This window comes from Mytilus edulis, chromosome 8 (assembly GCF_963676685.1).
Source record: "Mytilus edulis chromosome 8, xbMytEdul2.2, whole genome shotgun sequence".
Classification (NCBI taxonomy): Eukaryota; Metazoa; Mollusca; class Bivalvia; order Mytilida; family Mytilidae; genus Mytilus; species Mytilus edulis.
Window position 1 is genome coordinate 11,271,252 of NC_092351.1, and position 25,883 is coordinate 11,297,134.

General features: G+C 32.5%; 2 protein-coding genes across 4 annotated transcripts in view; both read left to right on the top strand.

Annotated features, from left to right (window-relative positions):
* Window positions 1-25,883, top strand: part of LOC139484788 (tumor necrosis factor receptor superfamily member 27-like) — a 68,137-nt gene that overhangs the window by 10,416 nt on the left and 31,838 nt on the right. The gene's annotated exons all lie outside the window — the stretch shown is intronic.
* LOC139483946 (chromosome partition protein Smc-like) lies at window positions 1,107-24,639 on the top strand. Its single transcript, XM_071267670.1, has 9 exons — window positions 1,107-1,890; window positions 8,937-9,089; window positions 9,814-9,930; window positions 10,439-10,588; window positions 11,338-11,487; window positions 18,361-18,474; window positions 20,077-20,139; window positions 23,994-24,017; window positions 24,486-24,639. The coding sequence occupies exons 1-9, from the start codon at window positions 1,502-1,504 to the stop codon at window positions 24,637-24,639; spliced, it is 1,314 nt and encodes a 437-aa protein (XP_071123771.1). The 5' UTR covers window positions 1,107-1,501.

Genomic DNA, 25,883 nt, shown 5'->3' on the forward strand with positions numbered 1-25,883 from the left:
TCGTTGATAAATTATTGAGTATAAGAGTTGAGAGAAAAATTAGAACCTTATTCAATGAGTTATAACAACTAATGATTGAAACGGTATTCCATACCTTAAAATTGAGAATGGAAATGGGGAATGTATCAGAGACACAACAATCCGACCAAAGAGCACAAAAACAGCAGGGGCCACCAATGAGTTATCAGTACTTTTACCGCTAATTGGCTAGCACATACTGGACTTACACTGTAACCGGATACTCCGTGATTATTCATTGCACCATAAGATTTGGCTAGGTCGGATACAAATGGTTTAATAAACACTGAAACAAACTACAAAAAATAAAAAAAAACAAAGTTAGATGTTATCATTTTGTCTTTCTATATGAAAATAAAGTGACATCAGTTAAAGGAGTGTTATGTAATACCACTTTTTACTGCACCAGATGTTGAGTTCTACTACAATGGTCTCTTATTTCCGCGGTCAAATTATCTGAATGTCTAGACCTTATAAACATATGAAGGACCAAATAAAACAAGTTAACAATGTTGTTATAAATTTAATTGATATTACAACATTTAAAAAAAGTATCTGAATATAAACTTTGTATATAATCTTCGATCGATACACAATATCTGGGACAAATTATATTTTGGAACCGTGAAAATTGACATAGTTTGTTTTTGATTTCGGTCAATTAAAATAGTTGGTTCATTAGGCGTGACGTATGTGAGAGTAAGCAATGATCTGCTTACGTTTAGTGACTCTTGCAGTCTTAAACTCTTGCAGTCTAAATGTACACGTCATTAGTAGTGTTCAAAAAAATATTTGACTGTAAGGAAACATATCTAAAATGTCCCCATGCATAAAAAATGTTTGAGGAATCTATGTGTTAAAGAATATGAAAACATCATTCATATATAAGGCCCTTTCTAACTGATTCGTATACCATTCTACGAACTGTTATCCTCCTAATTTTCTGAAAATATTTGTAAGACTTACAGACAGTTAAAACTACTTATTGATTTTTTTTGGTATTTAATTCTTATTATTTACGATGATGACGTCGTCATGTTTGACATAGTTAATTTGTCTATTTATATAATCAAATTTAATGGCGCAGATAGCAGCAAGGGAATGTAATATTTGTGAAGAAAACGAAGGGAAATATGTCTGCTACGAATGTAGTCACTTTTTTTGTGAAGGCTGTAAATTGTTGCATGCTAAGTTTCCAGCTAATAGACACCATACTGTAACGGACTCTGTAACGATCGATCTTCAAACTTTCAGTTTCAAACATAAATGCGAAAAACATAACCATGAGTTTTTGCATTTCTGTAGTACTTGCAGTTGTCTGACTTGCAACGAATGTGTTACATCTGAACATAACAGTCACGTGTTTAGATCTGTTGAAGATGTTGCTACTGATGCACGTGAAATCATTAAGGAAAATATCATCAACGTAAAATCAAAAATTTCAATATTGACACATTTAGCGGAAGAAATCAAATTAACTACAATGGCACAAATTCAAAAGGATTACGAGCAATTCACTTGTGACGTTAACAACTTATCGGAAACTTTGAAAAATGTTTTACATGAAGTTACAGATAAGAAAATAAATCATGCGTCTGACTTCCTTGTATTGGAAAACGTACACTGGAACCATAATCTTGCAAAAGTTGAAACATTATTACAGGAACATACCTTCATGTGCACGAAGTTGGAAAATATTTTGAATGAATCTCATAATGTAACGTTTTATCTTAACCATTCTGAATTAATACAAGAATTTACCGCAGCTGATGAGATACCTGTTTTTGAAGAACCAACGAGAATGATTGGATTAAACGTAGGAGAATTTATAGAAAATGTGTTGGAAATGATCAAATCGAAATACAGTATCAGGTAATAATTTGAATAATGACATTTTTTTATATAGGTTAAGAGACTTCAGTAATTGTTGATGACCGTAATACATTCGGGTGTGTTTTATCAAGTTTAATGAAAGGGTGTTTTTTTATTTTCATACATACATAGATCATTTTAATTGCTTATGGCAAGTACATTCCTACTAATATAAATATTATCATCTAACTTGTATTAGTCAATCAAAATCAAAATCGGGCATTTTAACGTAAAGTATATATAATAATTGTATCTTATAATCTAAATCAGTTGCTGATTTTGGTTAATATATATCAGCATTTCAAAATTCATCTACTTTGAAATTTTAAGATACGGACAAAGTGTTTTTGAAAGAGGGACGAAGGATACCAAAGGGACAGTCAAACTCATAAATCTAAAACAGACTGACAACGCCATGGCTAAAAATGAAAAAAGACAAACAAACAACAGCACACATGACACAACATAGAAAACTAAAGAATAAACAACACGAACCCCACCAAACTAGGGGTGATCTCAGGTGCTCCGGAAGGGTAAGCAGATCCTGCTCCACATGTGGCACTCGTCGTATTGCTTATGTGATAACAAATCCGGTAAATAGTCTAATTCGGTAGGTCACAGTCATGAAAGGGAAGGGGATTGTAGTTACGACGTAAGGAACATATCCGATATCATTTGTGAAACGGTTATTTTATAACGGTCAACCAACTCGTGATGGCGTTGAATTAGAACCCTTTTAATATAAAATTTAGCAGCTGTTGAAGTCTTTGTTATTATATCAAAATTTGTATTGATAGAGAGAAAACGGTTTAACTGGTCAGCAAAATAAAATGTACAAATAAATCAAACTGTAAATTGTGGCCCTTGAAGAAAAGAATGTTTCCAAGTTTTCCCAAAATGTAAAACAATATTACCGATAGAATTAATCTTTGAATTGAAATATATGGTCAGCAAATAATAATTTGCCAAAAAATTCAAATTACCGAAATCGTCAATTGATCCCCTTCAAAAGGTATTAAGCTGTTTCAATACTAGTACAATGTACCATTTTTACCCCTTATTTTTACTATTGGTAGAAGCTATCGTAGATAGAGAGAATCTTTGCATAGTAAATACTATGAGGTAGAAGAGCCTTAGTATTTCAAATATTCAAAATGTTTTGTAAACAGTTAATTTGTAAATATGACCATATCAATGATAATTCATGTCAGCACAGAAGTGCTGACTACTGGACTGGTGATACCCTCGGGGATTTAAAATTTCACAGCAGCCACGAGTTTGTTGTAAAACGTTATATCTTTTACAAATATCAAATAATTTTGTCCAATATTTTAACACTATGACTCGATTTATTTCACTACGGTACCATGTCGTGTTGTCTAAGTTTGTTTCTGTTTGGACAGTTTTTCAATGTAGTCTTGATAGCCGTAAAAGTCGTCATCTAATGTTATAGTTCAATTAGATACACAATGCCTTCATTTGAAAAGAATCTTGCATAAGAAAATGCCCGTAACAAGTCAGAAATATGTAACTTGTTATCCATTCGTTAAGTGTGTTTGGGCTTTCCATTCCATTTGATTAGGGACTTTCCAATTTGAATTTTCCTCTTAGTTCAGTATATTTTGTGATTTTAACTTTTTTGATTGCAATCGATCGTATGTTTTTGTTAACATAATTATCGCCAATTAATGTAGTACAAGAATAAGAATAAAAGAGGATAATTATAATTCCTGGGAAACCTCAGATTTACACCTCAATATCTGGATGATCTTCATGTACGACTACAACTTGTTTCCAATCTCCCATGAAGTTAAAGACCAATATGTTGGTGTTCTTTAAAAAATAATAGTGGTCAAGTGTGTGTGTTTTAATATGCGAGACATAGTCGAAAGCTCTGTTATAATTCAGTGAAAAATAGTTTTTAGACATGATGTATAACGTCTATTCGATTGGTGTTACATCCAAATCTGTTCCCGAAAACCAAGCTGTAGTGGAGTAAATAACTATATCCCTAAAGCTAGGTTCACACTGCCGACCAGACCAACTCGATCAAGACCGATCAAGACAAATTAAGCTATCGGGAGATAGGTCTGATTCAAAACTATATTGCAAAACTATATTGTCCCTATTTATTTCTTAACTATACACAAAGTCCTCAATGTACAGTACGCGACTGTACTTTTGCAAGGAGGTGTAAATTTAAAAGGAGAATAGCGAAAAACAAAAGCAGTCATAGAAAACTAAAGACTTAGCAACCCGAAACCCAATAAAACCTTGGATGATCTCAGTTGTTCCGGAAGGGATGCATTTTGGCCCAGAGGATTTTTTCAAACCTGAAAGTAATTGTGCATTAAAATTCATTATCAGACAACTGATGACTTATTTAGCATTCAAAGTTAGTGTTTAAGAACATCCATATTATATTTTACCTGTTGAATAAGCTTTTTTTTGTTTGACTGTCCGTATTTTCCGTTTGTCCAGAAATTTTTGTAGTCTGAGAAAAGAAAATGTGGTATAATTGCCAATGAGAAAACCAGGAGACCAAAAGAGACAAAAATTAACAACTATGTCACCTTACGGTCGAATGTTTACCAACACTTTTTTTTATACGCGTTTTGACGCAATATTATATAAAAAAAATGAGACGAAAGACAAATGATTTTTATTTGAATCCGTGATATATATATGTAAACAGTTTTATGAAAGGTATCCGTCAGGGGATTGGAATTCTATTCTTGACCAATTTTATGCAAAACATGTGACATCTTTACCCTCTTTAGCAATATTATTAGTAAAAACAAGCAGGTTGTTGCCATGAATAAAAAAAAAAGATCTTGAACCATTCATCTACTGGGTATCATATCTTTGCACATATATGACACAAACAGTGACTGTAGGCTTAATTTGTAAGAAATCGAAAAAATGGGGATGGTAAAATTTATGTATATTGCGATCTAACATTAATACTTATCTAGTGAAATATCTCATTTTGTTGTGCCTTTTTCAAGAAAAGAGCACTAAACTCCCATAAGAAATCAGCGTCCTACTTACTTTACTGTCAGGAAGTTTTCATAACCATTGGGGTCCTCTTTAATAAGCTCCGGCAATTTTCTCATACTTTTAATTTTGCCATTTGATTAGGGACTTTCAGTTTTAAATTTTCCTCGGAATTCAGTATTTTTGTGATTACAAGTTATACTTCCCACACAGTGGTCGCAGTGTCAGCTAGATCCTAGGCATCCTTTGCTGTGTACCCATTTTTTCGTCTTCTACGCTCTCTTCAAGCTCCGTCACAGTTATTTAACTGTCTATCTGAGCTCTAACCACCTTGCCAAATATTCCAACTGCTTTATTTCCATGTAGATACTTTAAATGAATTCTGTGAACTACTGAATCTAACCAAATAAACGGAGAATGTGACCATATGAGACACAGATAAATCCCCAGCTTGCATATAACGCTATAAAGAGTCATAACCCAAGAACGATAAACGTAACGCCACCCAAATTTGCACTTGACTTAACTCGACCATTCACGACTCATTCATGACCCAATCACGACTCCAACCAGACCACTAATTGAACACATATTCGATGATTCCGAATAATTCACGATCTCTACACGATCTTTTCGCGATTAGCTAGACCAAATCAACTATAATCGGTCTCAGCCTGATCTAGCCCAGACAAGATCGACATGATTGTATAGGCGTGGTAGGGATATGTACAATTTCAGTATAAACGTCTGAATTTTTTGTATCATGCAGCGGAAGGGGTATTAAGTGTTAAGTACGTGTACGTACGTCCCAACAATTAGTTGCCGTTCTCTTATTTTATTATGTCTCAATCAAATTCTATGAAATGTATGCACAATGCTTAATACCATAAAACATAATTCCGACCAATTAATTATCTCTACACGATCTTTACTCGACTAGCTAGACCAAATCAACTATACCAGATCTCAGTTTGATCTCGATCAGACCAGATAGACCTCATCGTATAGGAGTTGTAGGGATAGTCGGGAATTAGTCGGGTATGTACAATTTCAGTATAAAAACTCTGCGTTTTTATATGACTCGCTGCAGCTAAGGGGACATTAAGTATTACCCTTGTCCGTCCGTAAATACATATACATACGTCCCAACAAAAAGTTTCCGTTCTCTAATTTTTTTTTGCCTAAACCCCATTTGAAGAAACGTATACACCATGCTAACATGTACTACCATCAAACAAATATCAAGTGCAAATTTGGATGGCGTCACATTTACCGTTCTTTGGTAATAAAATTGAGAATGGAAATAGGGAATGTGTCAAAGAGACAACAACCCGACCATAGAACAGACAGCAGCAGCAGCAGACAATCAAAAGGTCTCTCGCACCCGGAGGCGTCCTTCAGCTGGGTGAGATTGCGTCAAAAAGTTTATGTGAAAAGAGTGTTTGTAAACATTCGACCGTACCGCGACATATAGTTGTTAATATATGTGTCATTTGGCGTCCTGTGTGGAGTTGTCTTATTGCCAATGATACCACATCTTCGTATTCCTTTACTACAAAAATTTCTGGACAGTCAAATAAAAAATAGCCTATAACAGGTTAAATATAATCGTGATGTTCTTAAAAACTAACTTTGAAGACTAAATTAGTCATCAGCTGTCTAATAATGGATTTAATGTATATATCTCAACTTGTACGATTCGCTCGTGTATGTAACAATGTTTTAGATTTTAACGAGAGAAATTTATGTATTACTGAAAAATTATTACACCAGGGTTTTCGATATCACAAACTAGTCAAAACATTTACTAAATTTTATCATCGGTATAAAGACATCATTCGTAAATATAGCTCAACATGCAGACTTCTAATACGTTCAGGTATTTCACATCCAATTTTTTATGGAAACATTCTTTATAAAGCACAAAGGTGTCAGTATTCACCTCAGAAACTTACAAAACCTTTGAATAGACTTATTAAGAAGGGATATAATTACGATATTGTTGTCAAGTCATTAAAGATTGCATATTTTGGCGTTAATATTGAGTCACTGATAAGGTCTTTGCATCGGAACTAAACACATTTATTCTAAAAACAGTGGCATGACACGGGTTGTGTTCTTCTCATATATGTTATGATGGTATGATACTAAACCCCTAACGGGAAGGATTGTGCCTGATGTTCATATGATGAAATCATAATCTTTCAGTCAGTTTAATTGAAGTCTGGAGCTGGCATGTCAGTTAACTGCTAGTAGTCTGTTGTTATTTATGTATTAATGTCATTTTGTTTATTTTCTTTGGTTACATCTTCTGACATCAGACTCGGACTTCTCTTGAACTGAATTTTAATGTGCGTATTGTTATGCGTTTACTTTTCTTCATTGGTTAGAGGTATAGGGGGAGGGTTGAGATCTCACAAACATGTTTAACCCCGCCGCATTTTTGCGCCTGTCCCAAGTCAGGAGCCTCTGGCCTTTGTTAGTCTTGTATTATTTTAATTTTAGTTTCTTGTGTACAATTTGGAAATTAGTATGGCGTTCATTATCATTGGACTAGTATATGTTTGTTTAGGGGCCAGCTGGAGGACGCCTCCGGGTGCGGGAATTTCTCGCTACATTGAAGACCTGTTGGTGACCCTCTGCTGTTGTTTTTATTTGGTCGGGTTGTTGTCTCTTTGACACATTCCACATTTCCATTCTCAATTTTATTTAATGCACAGTTACTTTCAAATATGAAAAATACTCTGTGGCCAAAATGCGGCATCTACCTCTAATCCCAGGTGTGGTTGACTTTCATGTTGATAAGTTTTAAAATTTTCTATGTTGTGTTATGTGGACTGCTGTTGTCTTCTCGTCGGTTTTCGTTTTTCGCTATGCATGTGTCTGGTGGTTTTCGACCTTTGAGTTTGATTGTTCCTTTGATATCTTTTGTCTTTCTTTTTAAATGTCTCCCCTCATTCCTCGGAGTTCAGTTTTGTGATTTTACTTTTCCCCTCCTTACAAAAGTACAGGCACTTATTGTACATTTAGGAATGTGTGTACAGTTAAAATGAATAGTAATACTATTGTTTGCGGAAGAAAAATTCTGAATTTATCAGATCTGCAAACACTTTAAGGAAATCACGTAGCATTCATGTGTACTAGTGTATGTCCGAGTAGAGATCAAAGAGTGGTCGAATGTAGTCGCCGGGAGATCGAGTATCGGATAAGTCGGTCTGGGTTAAAAAAAACATGGAAGTCGAAGTGATCATGAAAGGATTGGGCATTGACCGAGTTAATCGGAAAATGATCAGATATTAGTCGAGCAAAGAACAAGATGATCGAGTACTGATCGGTAAAATTTGCATATTCGGACCATACTCGATTTCTACTCGATCTTTTCCCGATCAATTCGACCGCTGCTCGACGAATTTTCGATCTTTTCTCGAGTGACTTGTTTCTCGATCCGTACTCTAATATTTTTGACATGTTAAAGACTCTCGGGAAGAAAGTCAGATCGATGACGACCAAGGTCGACTATCCCGAACATTCTTGTCAAATGAGCCAGACCAGTCTCCAGAACGCTTAATCTGTCTTGATCGTGATTGGTCGACATGGTCTAATCGGCAGTATGAACCTAGCTTAAATTATACTTTAGATAATCGTATTACAAACACACATATTTAGTTATTTTGGAGATCATCTTCATAATATCAATAAATACATTTTTTTCTATTTTGGATAGATTTAGTATAGAGTTTTTTTGTTGCCAAAGTCCCTCTATTATGTTGTTTTTTCAAACAATGGTAATGCTATTGTTTGTCAAATATCCCTGAAGGCAAATTTCTACATTGAATTCTTACTAATATTGTTTTGCTATATTTGATCGCGAACATCTGGTGACAAAACATTAATCTTCTAAATAAATACATTATGTTAAAATGCAAAACAGTGTGCGTTTTTTTTATTTTTATAATCTTTATGAGCAATTTCCACTAAAAGAAGGAAAAGAAAAATAATTCCACATGAAACCAAGTAAACTTTTTCTTTATATTTATTTTAAAACAAAGTTACATGACTGAGGAACTGACAAGATATGAAGTTGAAACAAAGACGTTAAACGAGCAAATATCGAATGACAATGAACGTTATCAGAAAGAAATAGACCAATTAAAAGACATATTAACAAAAGAACAAGCATCTAGGGATGAACTTGCAAAAGCGTAAGTTCCTGTAACATATATTCAGATATTCATAACAGAAAAACAAGTTATAAACACGTTTGTCATAGATGTGATATCATATGTATAGAGTGTAAATGAGGCCTAAAGATATACAAAAATTTTGTGGAAATATTTATTGAATGGTGTTTCTTTGGGTCCATACACAGTTAGGTCGTATACACCAAATTTCTTGCAACTATAATGCTACCGAAAGTGTTGAACCGAAGCATTCATATATACTGAACGTAGTCAGCGCGATATTTACTTTTTATTACGAACTAAAAATAGCGTACACTCGACAAATTTTATCTTATTCACTGGTCATTTATAGCTATAGTTTGTGTTTGGAACCGAATGTTAACCGGATAGTGCGATTTATAAAAGCAACACAGATCACATGTAACACGTAAAAAAATATTTAATATAAAGTTGTGATAGTTTTTCCCCATATTTTACATGCGTTGCCGTTTGTTAATCTAACGTTTCATTAACAGTTGTTTAATAATTTGGTTATTTATTTTGTTCCTTAAGAATCAGTTATTGTTGTTTATCTTAGACTTCTAGAGTCTGTATAATTTTACATAAAAAAGAATTGTGCATTTGGTATTCAAATCAGTGACGCAGATGGACATTTTGTATTATTTAGTTTATCTACAGATGTCATTGTCACTGACAACCAGGGAAAATAACCGCACCAAATAAACTTTTCTGTTTCATTTCAAAGTTTGTCAAATGAAAGGGACCTGTATGAAAAGGGTAAAAAACAATACCAAAAAGAAAAGAACAACTTACATGACGCATTAACAGGAAAGCAAGCAGAAATTGACCTAATGAACGCATCGTAAGTTTATCCAAAAATTTATGAAATATACAAACTGATTTATTTTAGATTAATTAGATATTGTGTGATAGCCAATTAGACAGCTATTCAGTATAACTAAAAAAGAAAAAATAGTTAATGAATAAAAGCAAATTGTCCTTTCCACAGATCTTAAATGATTTAAAAAAAAAAACATGAATAATTTATAGTAGCTCCATGTTTATTCAAACAATTTCGTGGTTTAAGTTCGTTTCTTTTTTTAGATATATCTTTTGTGACTTGAAATACTTTTCATTTTTACCGTTTGCTGGTTATCCAACAAATCCATTATGAACTAGAACAGGAAATTAAAGATAGAATCTACAAAATGAAAATAGGGATCAAACTTTCAGGTCAATTGTAATTTGTGATTGAAATTATGCATTCAGATGGACATCTATGATTATTTAGATAATCAATAGGTTTTATTTTCACTAACTGACAGATACAATGAAACCTATCAAATACAGTTTTCTGTTTCATACTTAAGTTGGACAATTGAAAGAAGATTATTTGAGAGGGAAAAAGAACAGTTCAATAGGCAAATAAGGAAAGATAAAGAGAAATACCAGAAAGATACAGAAAAATTAAATGCCACATTAACAAGAAAGCAAGCAGAAATGGACGAAATGAACGCATTGTAAGTTGTTATAAAATTTAATTACATAAATAAATGTACTGATGTGTGGTGTCAATGATACTACCTATGAATTAAAACACACAGAACGAAACAATAAAAATCATATTGTTCAAAGATGAAATGATAGTCTTTCATTCTTATTGGAAATTCTCTTTTGAAAACACCTTTTGTCCAATAGAAGCTCCTTATTTAACAATACAGTACTCCTCCGTGTTAAAATCCTTCATTTTTTTTCAATTCGATGTAACCATAATGTCTTTGAAGTTATCGAGTATATATCACCGTGAAGACGGCATTAAAGATACTATCTGAAGACAAAAAACAGAAAATCGGTATATTGGATGAGTTTGGTGATCTCCGATCTATATTTAAAAAACAATGGTTGGCATCAATCATTATGTAAACTGGGTCAAATACAAATAAATAAATTACATGGTATTTTTAAGGAGTGTAACACAATCCTGTTCTCCGTTTTTTTCACTATAGGCTGTTCCTGCGTATCGAAACATCTGACGATCGGAAGTGGCATTTTCTGAAAATCAAACATATTACTAGTAACATTATTACACATTGTTGAAGGCCGTACGATGATGTATAGTTGTTCGTGTTCTAGTTTTTATTGCTGTTTATCTTTAATCAGTGATGCAAATGAACATCTCGGCATATTTATAAAATCTACATGTGCAAATTCCATTGACACAGTAGAACAGTTGACATTAGCAAATACGCTTTTTTGTTTCATAATCAAGTTACAGAATGGAAAAGGAATTATATGAGACGGAAAATAAAAAGGTATTTGAACAAATGAAGAGTGATCAAGAAAGATTTCAGGAAGAAACAGAAAACTTACACGACACTTTAGATAGAAAACAAACAGAATTTGACGAGTGGAACACAAAGTAAGTTGTTCTAATATATCAGGCAATATACAAATGTTGGGTGATTATCAATGTTATATTTATTTATGGTGGCAAAGTCTTTCAACTTATCCCATTTTATTAACATAAACTGAATTCGATAAATAGTACATCCTTGTTTAAAAGAATTATTAGTCGTAAGAAGATAACGGTTGAATAAAAATCAAAAGTAAATTGTTTTATTTGAACAAAGTCGGAGATTATAAGCTACTTCTGGTTGACTAAAAGTAACTCTCGTGTCAAATTTCAGTAAATTTTACATAAATCAATATATATGGTTTCTATATACTTCTAAACAAATAAGTGAGATAATTGATTGCTTCCTGTTAATAAATCATTTATCTGGTAAGATATGAGTGGTACCTCACAGTGGCCTCAAAAATATACGGTGCTTGTGACTTGTACATAAAATGAGTGCAACATATGCTTCTTTAAGATTATACCAGGACTCGTCCGGTTGACGCTGATCATAGTCCTATGTCCTCATAACTAAATAAAAAGAAATTATGGCTTGACTGTGTATTACTTATATTAAGTTACATTATTAATTCGTATATTTTTACTAATTTGATTCGTTCAGGCCTAATGATAGTCACATTTTAAACTATACTATCAAAGGTAGATAGAAAACGTCGGATAGGAAAAAGCATATTGCACGGTTATGTGTAGAATATCTAAAACACGATATACTTTGTGACGTAGTGTAATGAATTTCATGACATTCTTAAAAGTTTTGAAAAAAGAGTATATATTTATGATCGAATATTAAAAGAAACAAAATCAAATACATAAGATGTACCCCCCCCCCCCCCCAAAAAAACAAACCAATAAAACATTAAATGAAATAACAAATAAATTGTGTTATTGTCTATGGTACAACATGATAGCTATAGAATTCCAACAAAATCAAATGATCGAATATATTACACCTACGATTTTGATACAAAAATGGACGGAAATTAATAGTATAAAAAATATAATCTTTGTATGAGGTCAATTCAGGATATATCGACCCAAAGAAGAATATCGACCTTGGACTTTAAATTGCCAGTCAATATACTTCTTTCAGGTCCATATACCCTTGTATCGACCTCATACAAAGACTATAATAGACCTTTTTACAAACTCTCGACTACGACTAATGACTCCTACAGTTTACAGGTAAAATGGAGGGGTCGTCTTAAAGACAAAAACGTCTGATTATCATTACGATATATAAATTCGGTACCTCAGTATTGCAATTTTCATTGTTTTCAAATGCAATATTAGTATTTAGTACAAATATAATATTAAATCAATCCTAATTCTTTCTTATTTTTGACAGATAGTTTTATTCATTCAAAAGTGACGTCATTTTTCATTTTTGGTGTGCTGTTTTACAAATTCAAATGTGACGTCATTTTTTTACCTTTTTTACAGTTTCAAATGTGACGTCACTTTGCGTTGAGGCCTTGACTAATTCGTGTAATTCGGTTGTGTCCCTTTTTTGTTGTTGTGTTGGATTGTGTTGGATTTTGCCGGGTTATGTAATGTATCCGGTTGTTTTCTGTAATTAGTTAATACTTCAGTTTTATCATGTATATCTTTTTTATAGTCATTTTATAAAATTTACTGATTGCAAAAGTATAAATTATTCTAAATAATAGAGATGTTCTGGTACCTAACAGAAAACCCTGGCCGTTTTTGGCACAACTTTTTGGAACTTTTAGTCGTCAAAGCTGTTCAACTTTGTACTTGTTTTGGCTTTCAAACTTTTTTTTATCTGGGCGTCACTAGTAAGTCTTGTGTGGAAAAAATGCACTTCTGGCGTATTAAATTTTAAACCTGGTGCCTTTTGTTAGCTATTATTCGTGTGTTTCTTTGTCAATTCTGTTCTCCTATTTATTTGTATTGTAGTCCTGTAATGTTGTGTTGTCATTTTAATGTTATATTTAACATGGTCATACAAGAAGGGAGGTTTGGCATGTCACAAAACCAGGTTCAACCCACCATTTGTTTCTTTAAAAAATGTCCTGTACCAAGTCAGGAATATGGCCATTGTTGTATTATAGTTCGTTTCTGTGTATGTTACAGTCTAACGTTGTGTTTCTTTTGTGTCGTTTGTTTCCTCTTATATTTGAGTGTGAATTCACATTATTATAAGACGTGTCACGGTACTTTTCTATCCCAAATTCATGTATTTAGTTTTGATGTTATATTTGTTACTCATCGGATTTTGTCTAATGCTTAGTTCGTTTCTGTGTCTGTCACATTTTAATGTTGTGTCGTCATTCTCTTATATTCAATGCGTTTCCTTCGGTCTTGGTTTGTTACCCGAATTTTGTTTTTTTTTCTATCGATTTATGAGTTTTGAACATCGGTATACTACTGTTGTCTTTATCTATAATCCTTTATTTTTTTTCGTACTAATGATTCTTTTTAAATTTCGTCTATGACCATGCATAAGGGATTTTTTTTGTATCTAATTAGAGTAGTAAAACCCCGTCGCATGTTTTGTGCGCCTGAATCAAGTCCTGAAAATGTTGATACTGTGTACGGCCATCACACGATAGAAATTGTGTTTCGCCTTCATACTTGATACTTCATACTTGTTCTGTTGCTTTTCTCTAATCGTTCTCTAGCTGATGTGTTTCTCTCAGTTTTTGTTTGAAACCTGGATTTATCAAGAGTCTTTATTAGATACCAGAAAGTACGATAGTCTATTCATAATTTGAACGACAAGGACTGGTTGTAATGTCTTATATAATGCACTTTAACAAAACAATTCAATGTAGTTAGTTCGATTCAAAATAATTGCTATCGACCTCGCCATTTAAACATCGTTGATTTTAATTCGTAGCCTAAATACCTCATTTAAGTCACGACAATAACTTACAATTCTACACTTCCTTTCTTCTCTTTTTCTGAGCAATACAAAATAAGTAAGTAATAAAGTTTAAAATGAAAATAAAATGTATATCTGCCTTCACAAAAACGTTTTCATGAAAATTGGTACACATAATCTTCTTACGTAATTAAACCAAATGGCATTTTAACAAATAAGGGTCCATGAACTCGTTTTCAAGTTAAATCAGTTTGAATGATAAATATCAGTCGAAAACTGCATCTTTTCCCGATCAGTCAGCGTTTGATGTCGCGAAAACCATTTACGTTAGCAACATCATTACCTCCCCTGTAACTGTATCGTATACCCTTAAATATCACCTTATGACTTAAGGTTTTCAGTTATCAAATGTTGCAGCTAACAATCTAAAAAAACAGATGTCGACTTCTCATATAGTTTCGTTCATAACCTTGACTTTCTGTGAACTCCACATCTATTTTTAATGGAACTTATTACAAATTGTAAGTCTTAATCATTGATTTACACTGTATTGATCGATTTGATAAAATTATTTCTGACATCTTGAGGATATAACAAGCAATTTTGGAAAATGGTGTTATCAATGTCTCGTTGAAAAGGAGTTATAAGAAGAAGAACAGATTTAGAGAAGAAACATGTACTAAACAAACATATGTGTTCGATTAAATGACTTTAAAAACAAGATTTTACTGTTCGATATCATATATCAATTAACAAACCAACATCTGGCAAAAACAAAAATAAATCATTTGGAAAATAATGATATGAACAAAATTAAAAGATCTTTCCACTGGAAAAGTGAAAAGAACCAGTGACGGGTTTGAGAACGGCATTTAAAATTATCAAAACACAAACCTGGTATACAAGTAATTACCAATAAACGTCCAAGAGATGTCAACGTGTGACACGATTCAAAGAGAGTTGACTGATTAATACAACAGCAATATACGAAAAACAATTACGGCAGATTGCAACCAACAATGATATGATTGCAGATTGTGGATTTGGATAGGCACACACATTATTTAAAAAGTTTGATATATATAGGAAGATGTAGTATGAGTGCCATTAATATTGAGACAACTCTCTATCCACGTCACAATTTGTAAAAGTAAACCCTTATTGACCAAAGTACGGTCTGAAACACGGAGCATTGGCACAAACGGACAACAAGTTATAAAGAGTAATTATGTCGGTTATACTTTGATTAAGAAATAATTGATGTAAGTTATACTTTGTTGTAGTTTTAACATGGGTAGGCATTATATTCGTGACAATTTTTGCCCGAGCGATAGTGAGGGCTAAAATAACTCGAATATAATGCTTACCCAGGTTGCAACTAGAATCAAGTATATCTTGCATTAATTATTTTGATTCTTTTTAGAACAATTAAGGTAATTTATATGGTCGATTATAGTTATCAAAGGTACCAGGATTATAATTTAGTACGCCAGACGCGCGTTTCGTCTACATAAGACTCATCAGTGACGCTCATATCAAAATATTTATAAAGCCAAACAAGTACAAAGTTGAAGAGCATTGAGGATCAAAAATTCCAAAAAGTTGTGCCAAATACGGCTATGGTAATCTATGCCTGGGATAAAAAAATCCTAAGTTTTTCGTACAATTCAAAGTTTTGTAACAGGAAATTTATTAAAATGACCACATTATTGATATTCATGTCAACACCGAAGTGTTGACTACTGGGCTGGTGATACCCTCGGGGACGAAACGTCCACCAGCAGTGGCATCGACCCAGTGGTGTAAATAGTTATCAAAAGTACCAGGATTATAATTTAGTACGCCAGACGCGCGTTTCGTCTACATAAGACTCATCAGTGACGCTCATATCAAAATATTTATAAAGCCAAACAAGTACAAAGTTGAAGAGCATTGAGGATCCAAAATGCCAAAAAGTTGTGCCAAATACGGCTAAGGTAATCTATGCCTGGGATAAAAAATCCTAAGTTTTTCGTACAATTCAAAGTTTTGTAACAGGAAATTTATTAAAATGACCACATTATTGATATTCATGTCAACACCGAAGTGTTGACTACTGGGCTGGTGATACCCTCGATAAGTATAAGTGTGAAAGCGTTTGTGAAGGCTCTTCGATGAACTTCCCTTTTTTTGTTTGTAAAGAGGCAAACGGCTGGCACTGTGTTTTTTTAGAGGAGGAGTTTGAACTGCCAGCATGAACGGTTGTCGTATCTAGGTCAAATATGTCAATTTCGGAATGCAACACATTACAGTCATAATCAAATGAATTAGTAACATCAAAGGCTCCATTTAAGAGTTTGAAAGGGTTTTGAAGTTTCGGAAATATATTAAGTACATGATAATTTGATAAAATTCATTATTCTGAAGAAGTCAATATACGCATGTGCAAACAAATTTTATTGGATTTAGAGCATGAGTTTGTTCACAAAGCTGAAGAAAGCACGTCATATTAGAATAATACTCAATACATAACATGCATACGTTGTGTGAATCGTCGTATTATTAGGCTCCAATATAGGTACATTAAAAGTACTTTAAAGATTACACAGACGTTTTTGTAACAACGTTTAAGCCAAAAAGGGAGAAGCACAAAGTAAACTAGAAAAGAATAAATGAAGAGATTCATCAATTACACCAAATTCTCTTTTCTTTTTAACAGTTGCAGTGATAAACAAATGTAAAAGGTTTCCTTTTAATTAAAATCAACATGTAATCAATGTACATTTATTTTTGATAAATCACAAATTAAATAATTGCGAAAAATTCAGCATGTAATTTGTTCGCCTCACAAAAAATATATTTATATGACCAAATGTTCAAAATAAAAAGATCGACGCTGACACTTACTTTTTAAAGTTTTAAAGTTCAAAAAAATAACATTTCTTAAGAAATAAACAAAAACATGTTTTTCAAATAATTTTAGAACTTAAAAAATTGCAATAAATACGTTTAACCCTTTCTCGTGGTTATCAATTTGAATTCACTGCAAGAATTATTACATTAGTAAATTTGGCAGCGTATTGTTTACGTTGCATATAAAAAAAAAATATACGCATACTAGGCTTTTGTGCAAGATATTATGAATTGTGTCGTAGTGTCATGTCCTACCTTACTTCGAATATACTGAAATGGTTTTGCTCTTATCAAATTTCGAAACCCTATAGATTAAGATAAATATCTTCCTCATTCATATCACATTTACTCAAAAGTATAATATCGAAGTCCATGCAGCAACTCTGAATGTCTGTTTTTGGTATTGCATTTTTGCGATTTTATGCTTTATTCGTGCCTAAAGTTTGTAAAATATTCGTTTTTTTTTGTCGTAACTGTCAACGTCTTTTTATATGCTTTGTGAAACCAAAAACAATTAATATAACCAAAATATGAAATAGAACATGCATGAACAATTTTTAAATATTTTGTAATTTTCAAAAAGCTGGCACTGAATATAGAAGTAACTTCTAAAGTACATCAAATTGGCAAACTATAAAGTGTAAAGTGTACTTAATATAGAGGTATCCAATGACACAAATAGGAAACATTGTAAAGACATATGCCATCCTTGTCAATAGACATAACACGTGTTTTTTTCAAGTTTAACCAAGGATACTAGATTCACAACTTTTTAGAATACAAAATACAATATATTAAAATTCTCTCTTTTATTCAAACATTTTTAAAAATCACCAAATACTATGTAACAAAAACCAAGAAGACCCCCCACCACCCACCAAATAAAAAAAAAGAAAAAAAAAAAGAAACTATCGTTTTGGTTTATACATATGAAAAATTTATTTCTACTTTTAAGGTTACCACTTGCATATTTCTTGTAGAAAATTTCAACTGTAAGTGACGATAGTTATTAAACAGATCTAGTATATAGACAATAAAAACCTTTTTCTGTTATTCAGGATTTCATTTATGGTTGCTATGTTTAAACAAGTTGATAATGATATGTTTTACCATATGCAAGTTTTATTTTTTGAAAACAGGCATGGAGAGACTAGGATAAATGAAATGGAACAAACAATTGATAGATTAAAAGCAGAATTAAGGAATTGTCTTAATTCAACTGAACCTGATTTAGATAGTCAACTGTTGGAAGAGTATGTAAAATAACTATGATTGTATATGTAAATTTACATTATAATGTGTATGATCACTTTTATGTTATCCGAAAAAGGTTTATTGGCGTAATGAACATATGTTGTAATCTGAAATATAGATTCGTGAAGAGATCAATGGAATATAACTTATCAATTGGTAGTTAGTTGTTTAAGAGTAATGTGGTATATGTTTTTGTTTTATTTGCTACATCTTAAGCCGTGTACATAGAGTGAAAGATAAACTCAAGTAATCAGTCCGAAACAAATTGTAAAAGCCAAACAGTTTTTAATGATAATCATACCTCACAGTATGACAACCGGAAGCAACCGAGTTGGGCTTTTATTGTCAAATATCCTGTTTAATATACATGAAGTGAAGATGATAACAGACGTGCAATCAATGAGCATATGAAGTTTTTTACACAGCATTAAGTTTTCATTTTACAAATCCATAAACACAATGACAGTAAATTACATATGCATCGTGTTCAGTTAAGACAATATCAGAGAAAAGAATAAATATGTTTACCTTGAGTTTTCTCTCACATTGAATGTATTTGCTTTTAACCAATCACTTAATTCCTCTTTACTCATTTCGTAGGCAGCACATCCGTGCTGACATGACTTATCATTGATGGTCATATTTATAAATTAACTGTTTAAACAACTTCTGAATTCTTGAAAACACTAAGGCTTTTCTACCTCAGGAATAGATTACCTTAGCTGTGTTTGGCCAAACTTTCAGGAATTTTAGAACTTAATTCTCGTACTTAATTTGGCCTTTTAACATTTTTGGATTCGAATGTCACTCATGAGTCTTTTGTGGACGAAACGCGCGTCTGGCGTAAATACTAAATTTAATCCTGGTATCTATGATGAGTTTATTTCCATAGACTACAAGAAAGTGGTACTGAGAAAACTTAGTTATACTTCAATTATCCTCATTTTAATAAGCATTGTCTTGTATTACATTAACTCCATGTTACATAGTTTTACAGATGCCACGGACTGATGAAGACTTAAATAAAACCACAACGGTATTATCAGCATTTAATATGAAAATCAATGTGTTAAAATAATATAATATAACATTGCTCAATTTAAATGTTATTGTAATGCATTTGATTGGATTTGTAAATATATACATTAAATAATGTATATTCAAACTCGTTGACACTTCTATCAATTGAAACAACAATTGTTATAAGCGTGACATTCATATTAAGTTAGAATGGTGCTTTTGTCAATAGTCAGACCTCTTAAGATATTCTTATCTGTCTAAAATGCTGTACATTTTAATTTAGTTTTATTATTGGCTGTCACGACGCCTGATAGACATGTTGCTTCCGATTCATATGATGTCCTGTTTGAACTACACCGAATGATTGTCTCATTCGCAATCATATTACATCGATATTTTTTTTTATGTTTTCGTACATGTAACTCCCCAAAAAAAATGTTCAAGTATTTTTTTCAAATCAACATGAAACCATCTGCATTTATATCTTAATTATTTAAGTTGAAATTTTTCATATCATCTTTGATGTTATTCTGTGTTCAAATTGAAAGATGCTGAACAATAAGTTTCTTGAATCCTTTCAGGGATGAGGACACAAAAGAAATATCGACACAAGCAGAAAAACTATACAGATGTCGATACTGCAAGTGAGTTTTAACATTGAATGTTATATTTTCACCACACAAAATTGAATGATATTCATCATATTTGTTTTTGTAAGTATGTGTACTTAAAGACATCTCATGCCGTCAATTTCTACAATTTTACTTAGATAAAGCGATACTTGTGTTTTAATTTCCGGTCAATAAAAAACTTCTGGTTCTGCGGTTCTGCTGTTATGTTCATACTTTTAACCCTTAAAACTTGTACGCAAAATATTCGGTCGATAATGCTTTATACAGGTCATTTTCAGTCAGGATTTGATCTTAGTTTTTAATGTTCAATTTCAAGATAGCATGTCGAGGGTTTCAATTAACAATCACGCGCCCTTTTTTGTTTCACACCATTTCTATGATTAGCTATCTGCTATTAGGTTGATTGGATACTATCCTAAGTAGATAACTACCACTTAAACTAATACATTTTTTTTAGTTATCTTTACAAATGTTTATTCATTCATTAATAGCTAGTTAAGCATCGCAGAACCTTGATTTAGAACAATACCATAAAATGTTCTCTGACATTTGACTGTTCCGATTCGCCTTAAATTTACAGTCCATCTGCCCATGTTATTACAGAGGATCTTAACATAATCTAACGTGGACATCTCCGACATGTGATATCTCATTGTTATAAGTTTATATAACCCTAATACATCAACTGGAACCATAACTCAAAAACAAACTCTGGATTAAATTGAGACTATGCATGAGCATAGGCTTAACGGGAAGAGATAGTCAATTTAGCAGAATATTTGTTACAAAACTATCAAGTGATTGACAAAATGTCGAATCAATAAGTCCGTCTTCAGAGACAAAGAGGCTGTGCAATGTTTCTCATGTCATCACTATAAGTATGTTGTTGTTCCTACGATTAAAGCTGCAATTACTATTGTCTTTATGGAAATTGTACTATAATGAATGTCTTGTACAAGAATAAGAATACATGAGCACCTAGTTAAACCCACATAAAACACAACGAAGTAATTGTACATTTGATTAAAAACAATCTTTCCGCAGTGGAAGAAGATCGTCAGAAAAACGGTAAAACTTTCTAAACAACTCATGAGAACTTCTAAAAAATATCAAATCTCGATCTTTTACTGTCGCTAGTTTTTCAATCTTGTATACCACTATTCCACATGTAAAATTGAAAAATCTTCTAAGAGAAATAATTCACAATAATTTTCAACATTACAATGGTAGTATTTGCTATACATTTATTACTTTGGGATACAAAGCTTTAAGTTCTATTGTATTTGTACTGAAATTGTAATTTTACTAGTGTCTTGTACAAGAATTAGGAATAAATGAGCACCTAGATACACCCACATATAAAAACATATTAAGTCCCCCAAGGTTAATAAAAAAATCACATCAAACACCCAATTGGAGGACTTATTGTATTGGATACCCAAGCTTCATAAAATTTTGTTAAAACAACAGTACATTAGCTGGTCATCTGCACGTTCGACGAAGTAATTGTCCATTTGATTACTAACAAATCTTTCCAAATGGGAGAGGGTCTTCAGAAAAACCATGAAACTTTCTAAACATGAAACGTGTTGTTTTCATTTTTTTACATCACTGGGTCGATACCTCTGCTGGTGGACTATCATTCCCCGAGGGTATCAGCAGCTCATTAGTCAGTACAACATACATGTGCATCACCGCGGGCGCATCTAGACTCAAGTGTTACAATAGGAAATAATAACCAAACAGCTAATTAATTCTATTGAACTATTCGGATGCATTCAAGTAAAGTCAGTTAAGGCACAGATAAAATGTATCGGTCATATAATTCGTTCTAGAAAACAAGAGTACTTCGTGTCAATTGTAGGTATTTTTCCTAGTCTGATGGAAGATAAATATCAGAAGATGTGTTATGAGTGTCATTGAGACAACTCTCCATCCAAGTCATAATTTATAAAAATAAACCAGAACAGGTGAAAGTACGGTCTTAAAACGGAGCATTGGCTCACATTGAACAGCAAGCTATAAAGGACCCCAAACAATTACTAGACTAAAAATATTCAAATGGGAAAACCAAAGGTCTAATCTATATAAAAAGCGAGAAACGAGAAACACTAATGAACCATATCAACAAGGGACGACAACTACTGGATATCAGATTCCTGACAATAGACAGGTTTAAACAATTGCAGCGTATTTAAAAGTTTTAATATTACCAAACCTTAACCCTTATATGGCACAATAGTATAACATCACAATATAGAAATACACACTATATAACATCAATTGAAATGGCTTAACTCAATCAGAAGACATATAAACACAAGTGAATATACACTGAACGAATAAGGTTGATCAATGATACAATGTAAATACAAAATCAATAAAATAGAATAAAATAAGGGATGAATAATTAAAGTAACAGTATAATACCGCTGTAAAATGTTAAATGTTTTCAGAAAAAAACCACCACCTTGAAAAAAATTCATCCATTTACAATAATATTATACACAGTTATATACCTATATGGAGTTATTTTCTTTCAGAACGACGGGTCATTCTTTTTCAGAATCAACCCGGACGATACCATGTTTCAATGATATATGCTCCAAGGCATACAATAATGACCTGTGTGAGGTCATTGTTTTTCTTGATAAACATGCAATCTATGACTTATTTCAAAACTTTATTCGTCTTATAGTTTTTTGTTGCCGATTTGGAAATTTATTTTTAAAAGTTCAATCGATGATAGGTGTAAAAGAAACCGTCATTGTAGTCCCGCATTTTAATTTTAGAAACAAATAACGTGAAGTACGTGAAGTTTTGTTAATTTATCGCTACAATAAAGAAACATTATCATATATGTCAGATGAATTTTAATGTAGACTTTCATAAAATAAATCCAGATTTTACATATTCGTGTGATTTTGAAAATCTTATTGAGTCAAACTGAATAGGTTGATTGATTTTTGGTTGCTTGCTTAACGTCCAGTGGCAAATTTTTCATGCATGTTCAGAACGATACACACTGAATAGGAAATCATACTGTGACCTACATGTATTTATATTCGTCTTCGTGCCAGTTCTTAACTTTTTAAAATTTATGTATACCTTTTACTCTATCAAATGATCAACTGATAAGATAATCTTACATTCTATTGAATAACATTAACGTAACTCACGAAAGGGTCGGGTGCGGAGGGTATATAATTATATCCTGATTATCTTTTAATAAAATGTATTGCTATTCAAAAGACAATATTTCTGAATTTTTCATTCGATTCAAGTAAAATTGTTAAAAAAAATAACCACTTTTCCGCGATAGACATTACATAACAAATAGAAAAAAAACATACCCCTCCCCCTTTTCCTTAAGCTAAGTGGTACAATAAACTACTTACAATGTGTCTTGTATTTGTCATACACCGTTATCGGATGGTAACAATACATTTGTGTCTTACTTCATGCAGTTACAGTAATATTTTTATTGTGTATGGATAATAATTTTTAAAAGGTTTATATTTAAATTATTTAGTGAGTTTTATTTCACATTCTAAATGAGCCGCATGGCGTATTAAAACCTAAACGCATTAGAAAGGAATATCCCACTTAAGTTTTGTCGGTAAAATAGGTTACTAAATTTTACAAATCTTTATAAAATTAATATTTTTTGACGGTATATAAGTCATATAATGCATATTTTAAGGTTTTCTTGTCGTAGAACACACCTCGGGGTGTTCTACACCATGAAAAACCTTAAAATATGCATTATCTATAACGTAATTGAAAATATTTTTTGTTGTTAGGTATACAGTTGAAATGGAGAAAGGTAACATTTTAAAGTTGAATATTTGTTTTTATATTTTTAGAGAGGAAAAAGTGCTACCAAAAGGGTAAGATTTGATACATTACTTTTTGGTCATAATTTAAGAAGACATATATAACAAGTCAATACTGTTTTTTTTAAATTTTATTTGCGATGTGAACTGGCACAACTCTTAATTTCCAAAGGTTGTGACAGTTGAGATGTTATAACTGCATGGTGGGCAGTCCACAAACCTTCGACCAACCCTCGTTGTGGTTTATGATTGTGATGGTAAGGTCTTTGAGATCAACTTGGGCGTGCCCAGGTGATCTCAAATGACGACTTACGAGTAGGTCGGGCTTGCAAGTGTAGTCACTTCGAGGACCATTCATGCGTTTGTTGAATGGCTGCTCTGTCTCGCCAACATACTGCATGCCACATCGACACTGAAGGAGGTAAATAACATTCTGGGTTTTGCAAGTTACATTGCAAAATATAGTGTACACAGACCCAGTCGAGTTGCAAGTAAATGTTTGAATATTTAGTTTTTGTTCAGACATCGTCTGTTACCACATGACTTGCACCATCCTGGAATTGAACAGCTTTTATTTGAGGAGACGTCAGCTCTTACAAATAAGTCTTTCAGACTTGCTGGTCTCCGAAAAGCTAAGACAGGAGGATTGGGAAAGATTTTGGATAATTCAGGATGATTGGCAATAATTTGCCAATTGGCCCGGATCAAACGTGAAAGGTTAGTAAAGGTTGGATTGTATGTTAGAACAAACGGGACTATTTTGCTGCGCCTCTTCCATTTGTACTGTAACAGGTCATTGCGGCTGTTGTTGCGCAAACCCCTTATCTATGTCCAATTTCTTATAGCCTCGTTTTGTCAAAAATCCGCGACGTTCCTGTAGCCGTTTCGTGACAGCCTCCTCAGAGAAGCAAATCCGCTTTACTCTGAGAGCTTGGCTGTACGGGATACGTTTTGTACAGTGTTTAAGGTGACAGCTTTGGGGAGAAAGATACTGATGTTTATCTGTGGGCTTACAGTAGAGGTCTGTTGATATATATATATATAAGAAAATTATTAAAAGATAATAACGGTTTCAATGCATCACTTTTTTACTAGTACTTTCACTGCTTCCGCAGATCTTCAGGTAATGTGACTTGTATATAAATAAAACACTTGATTGACGTTAACAATAGTATGACGTTAACAAATACAAGGGAGACTATTAATGTCATTTTAAGACTTTAAAATGTTACGTTAAAATTAGAATATCATTTATCATTTAATCCAGGGTTGAGAATGTTTATGAATAATTCTTCTTTCTTCCTCCGGAGAAAATCATTTTGACGATTGACCATATACAATGGAAATATTTTAAATCGTCCATTAGAACAACGATAGAAATGGTCGTTTGCCCTGATGAGTGTTAAATCTTCATGGTTGGTTTGCTGTCTATGTAAAGTCATTCTAGTCCGCAGTTCATTTTTTGTCTCTCCAACATAGAATTCCTCACAATTTGAACATCTGATAGAATAGATGACGTTTGAACTTTTATAAGACATATTTTGCTTAACATAAACAAATACTCAACTGACTGAATCGACAGTTTCTGCGTATACTAAACTGTAATATTATCATATTCCTTTTCAGTTAAGGAAACAAATCTAAGTCTTGGAAGGATTAAAAGAATACACGATAACAATATTGAGTTTCAGATCAGGTTTTGATGTTCTTAGTCCTCGTGCTCCGGTAGAATTTCTTTTATATAAAATGAATCAAATATGTTCACTTGTTATTAAATCAGAATTAAGAAACTGAATGGGTCTATCAATACCAATGCTATTTCAATCTTTAAAGATCCAAATGTTGCAAAACATTTGTCCTACCTCCATGCAAAATATGTTGTTGTCCAAACAACATCGTTTTTGTGTGAAAATGTCATTA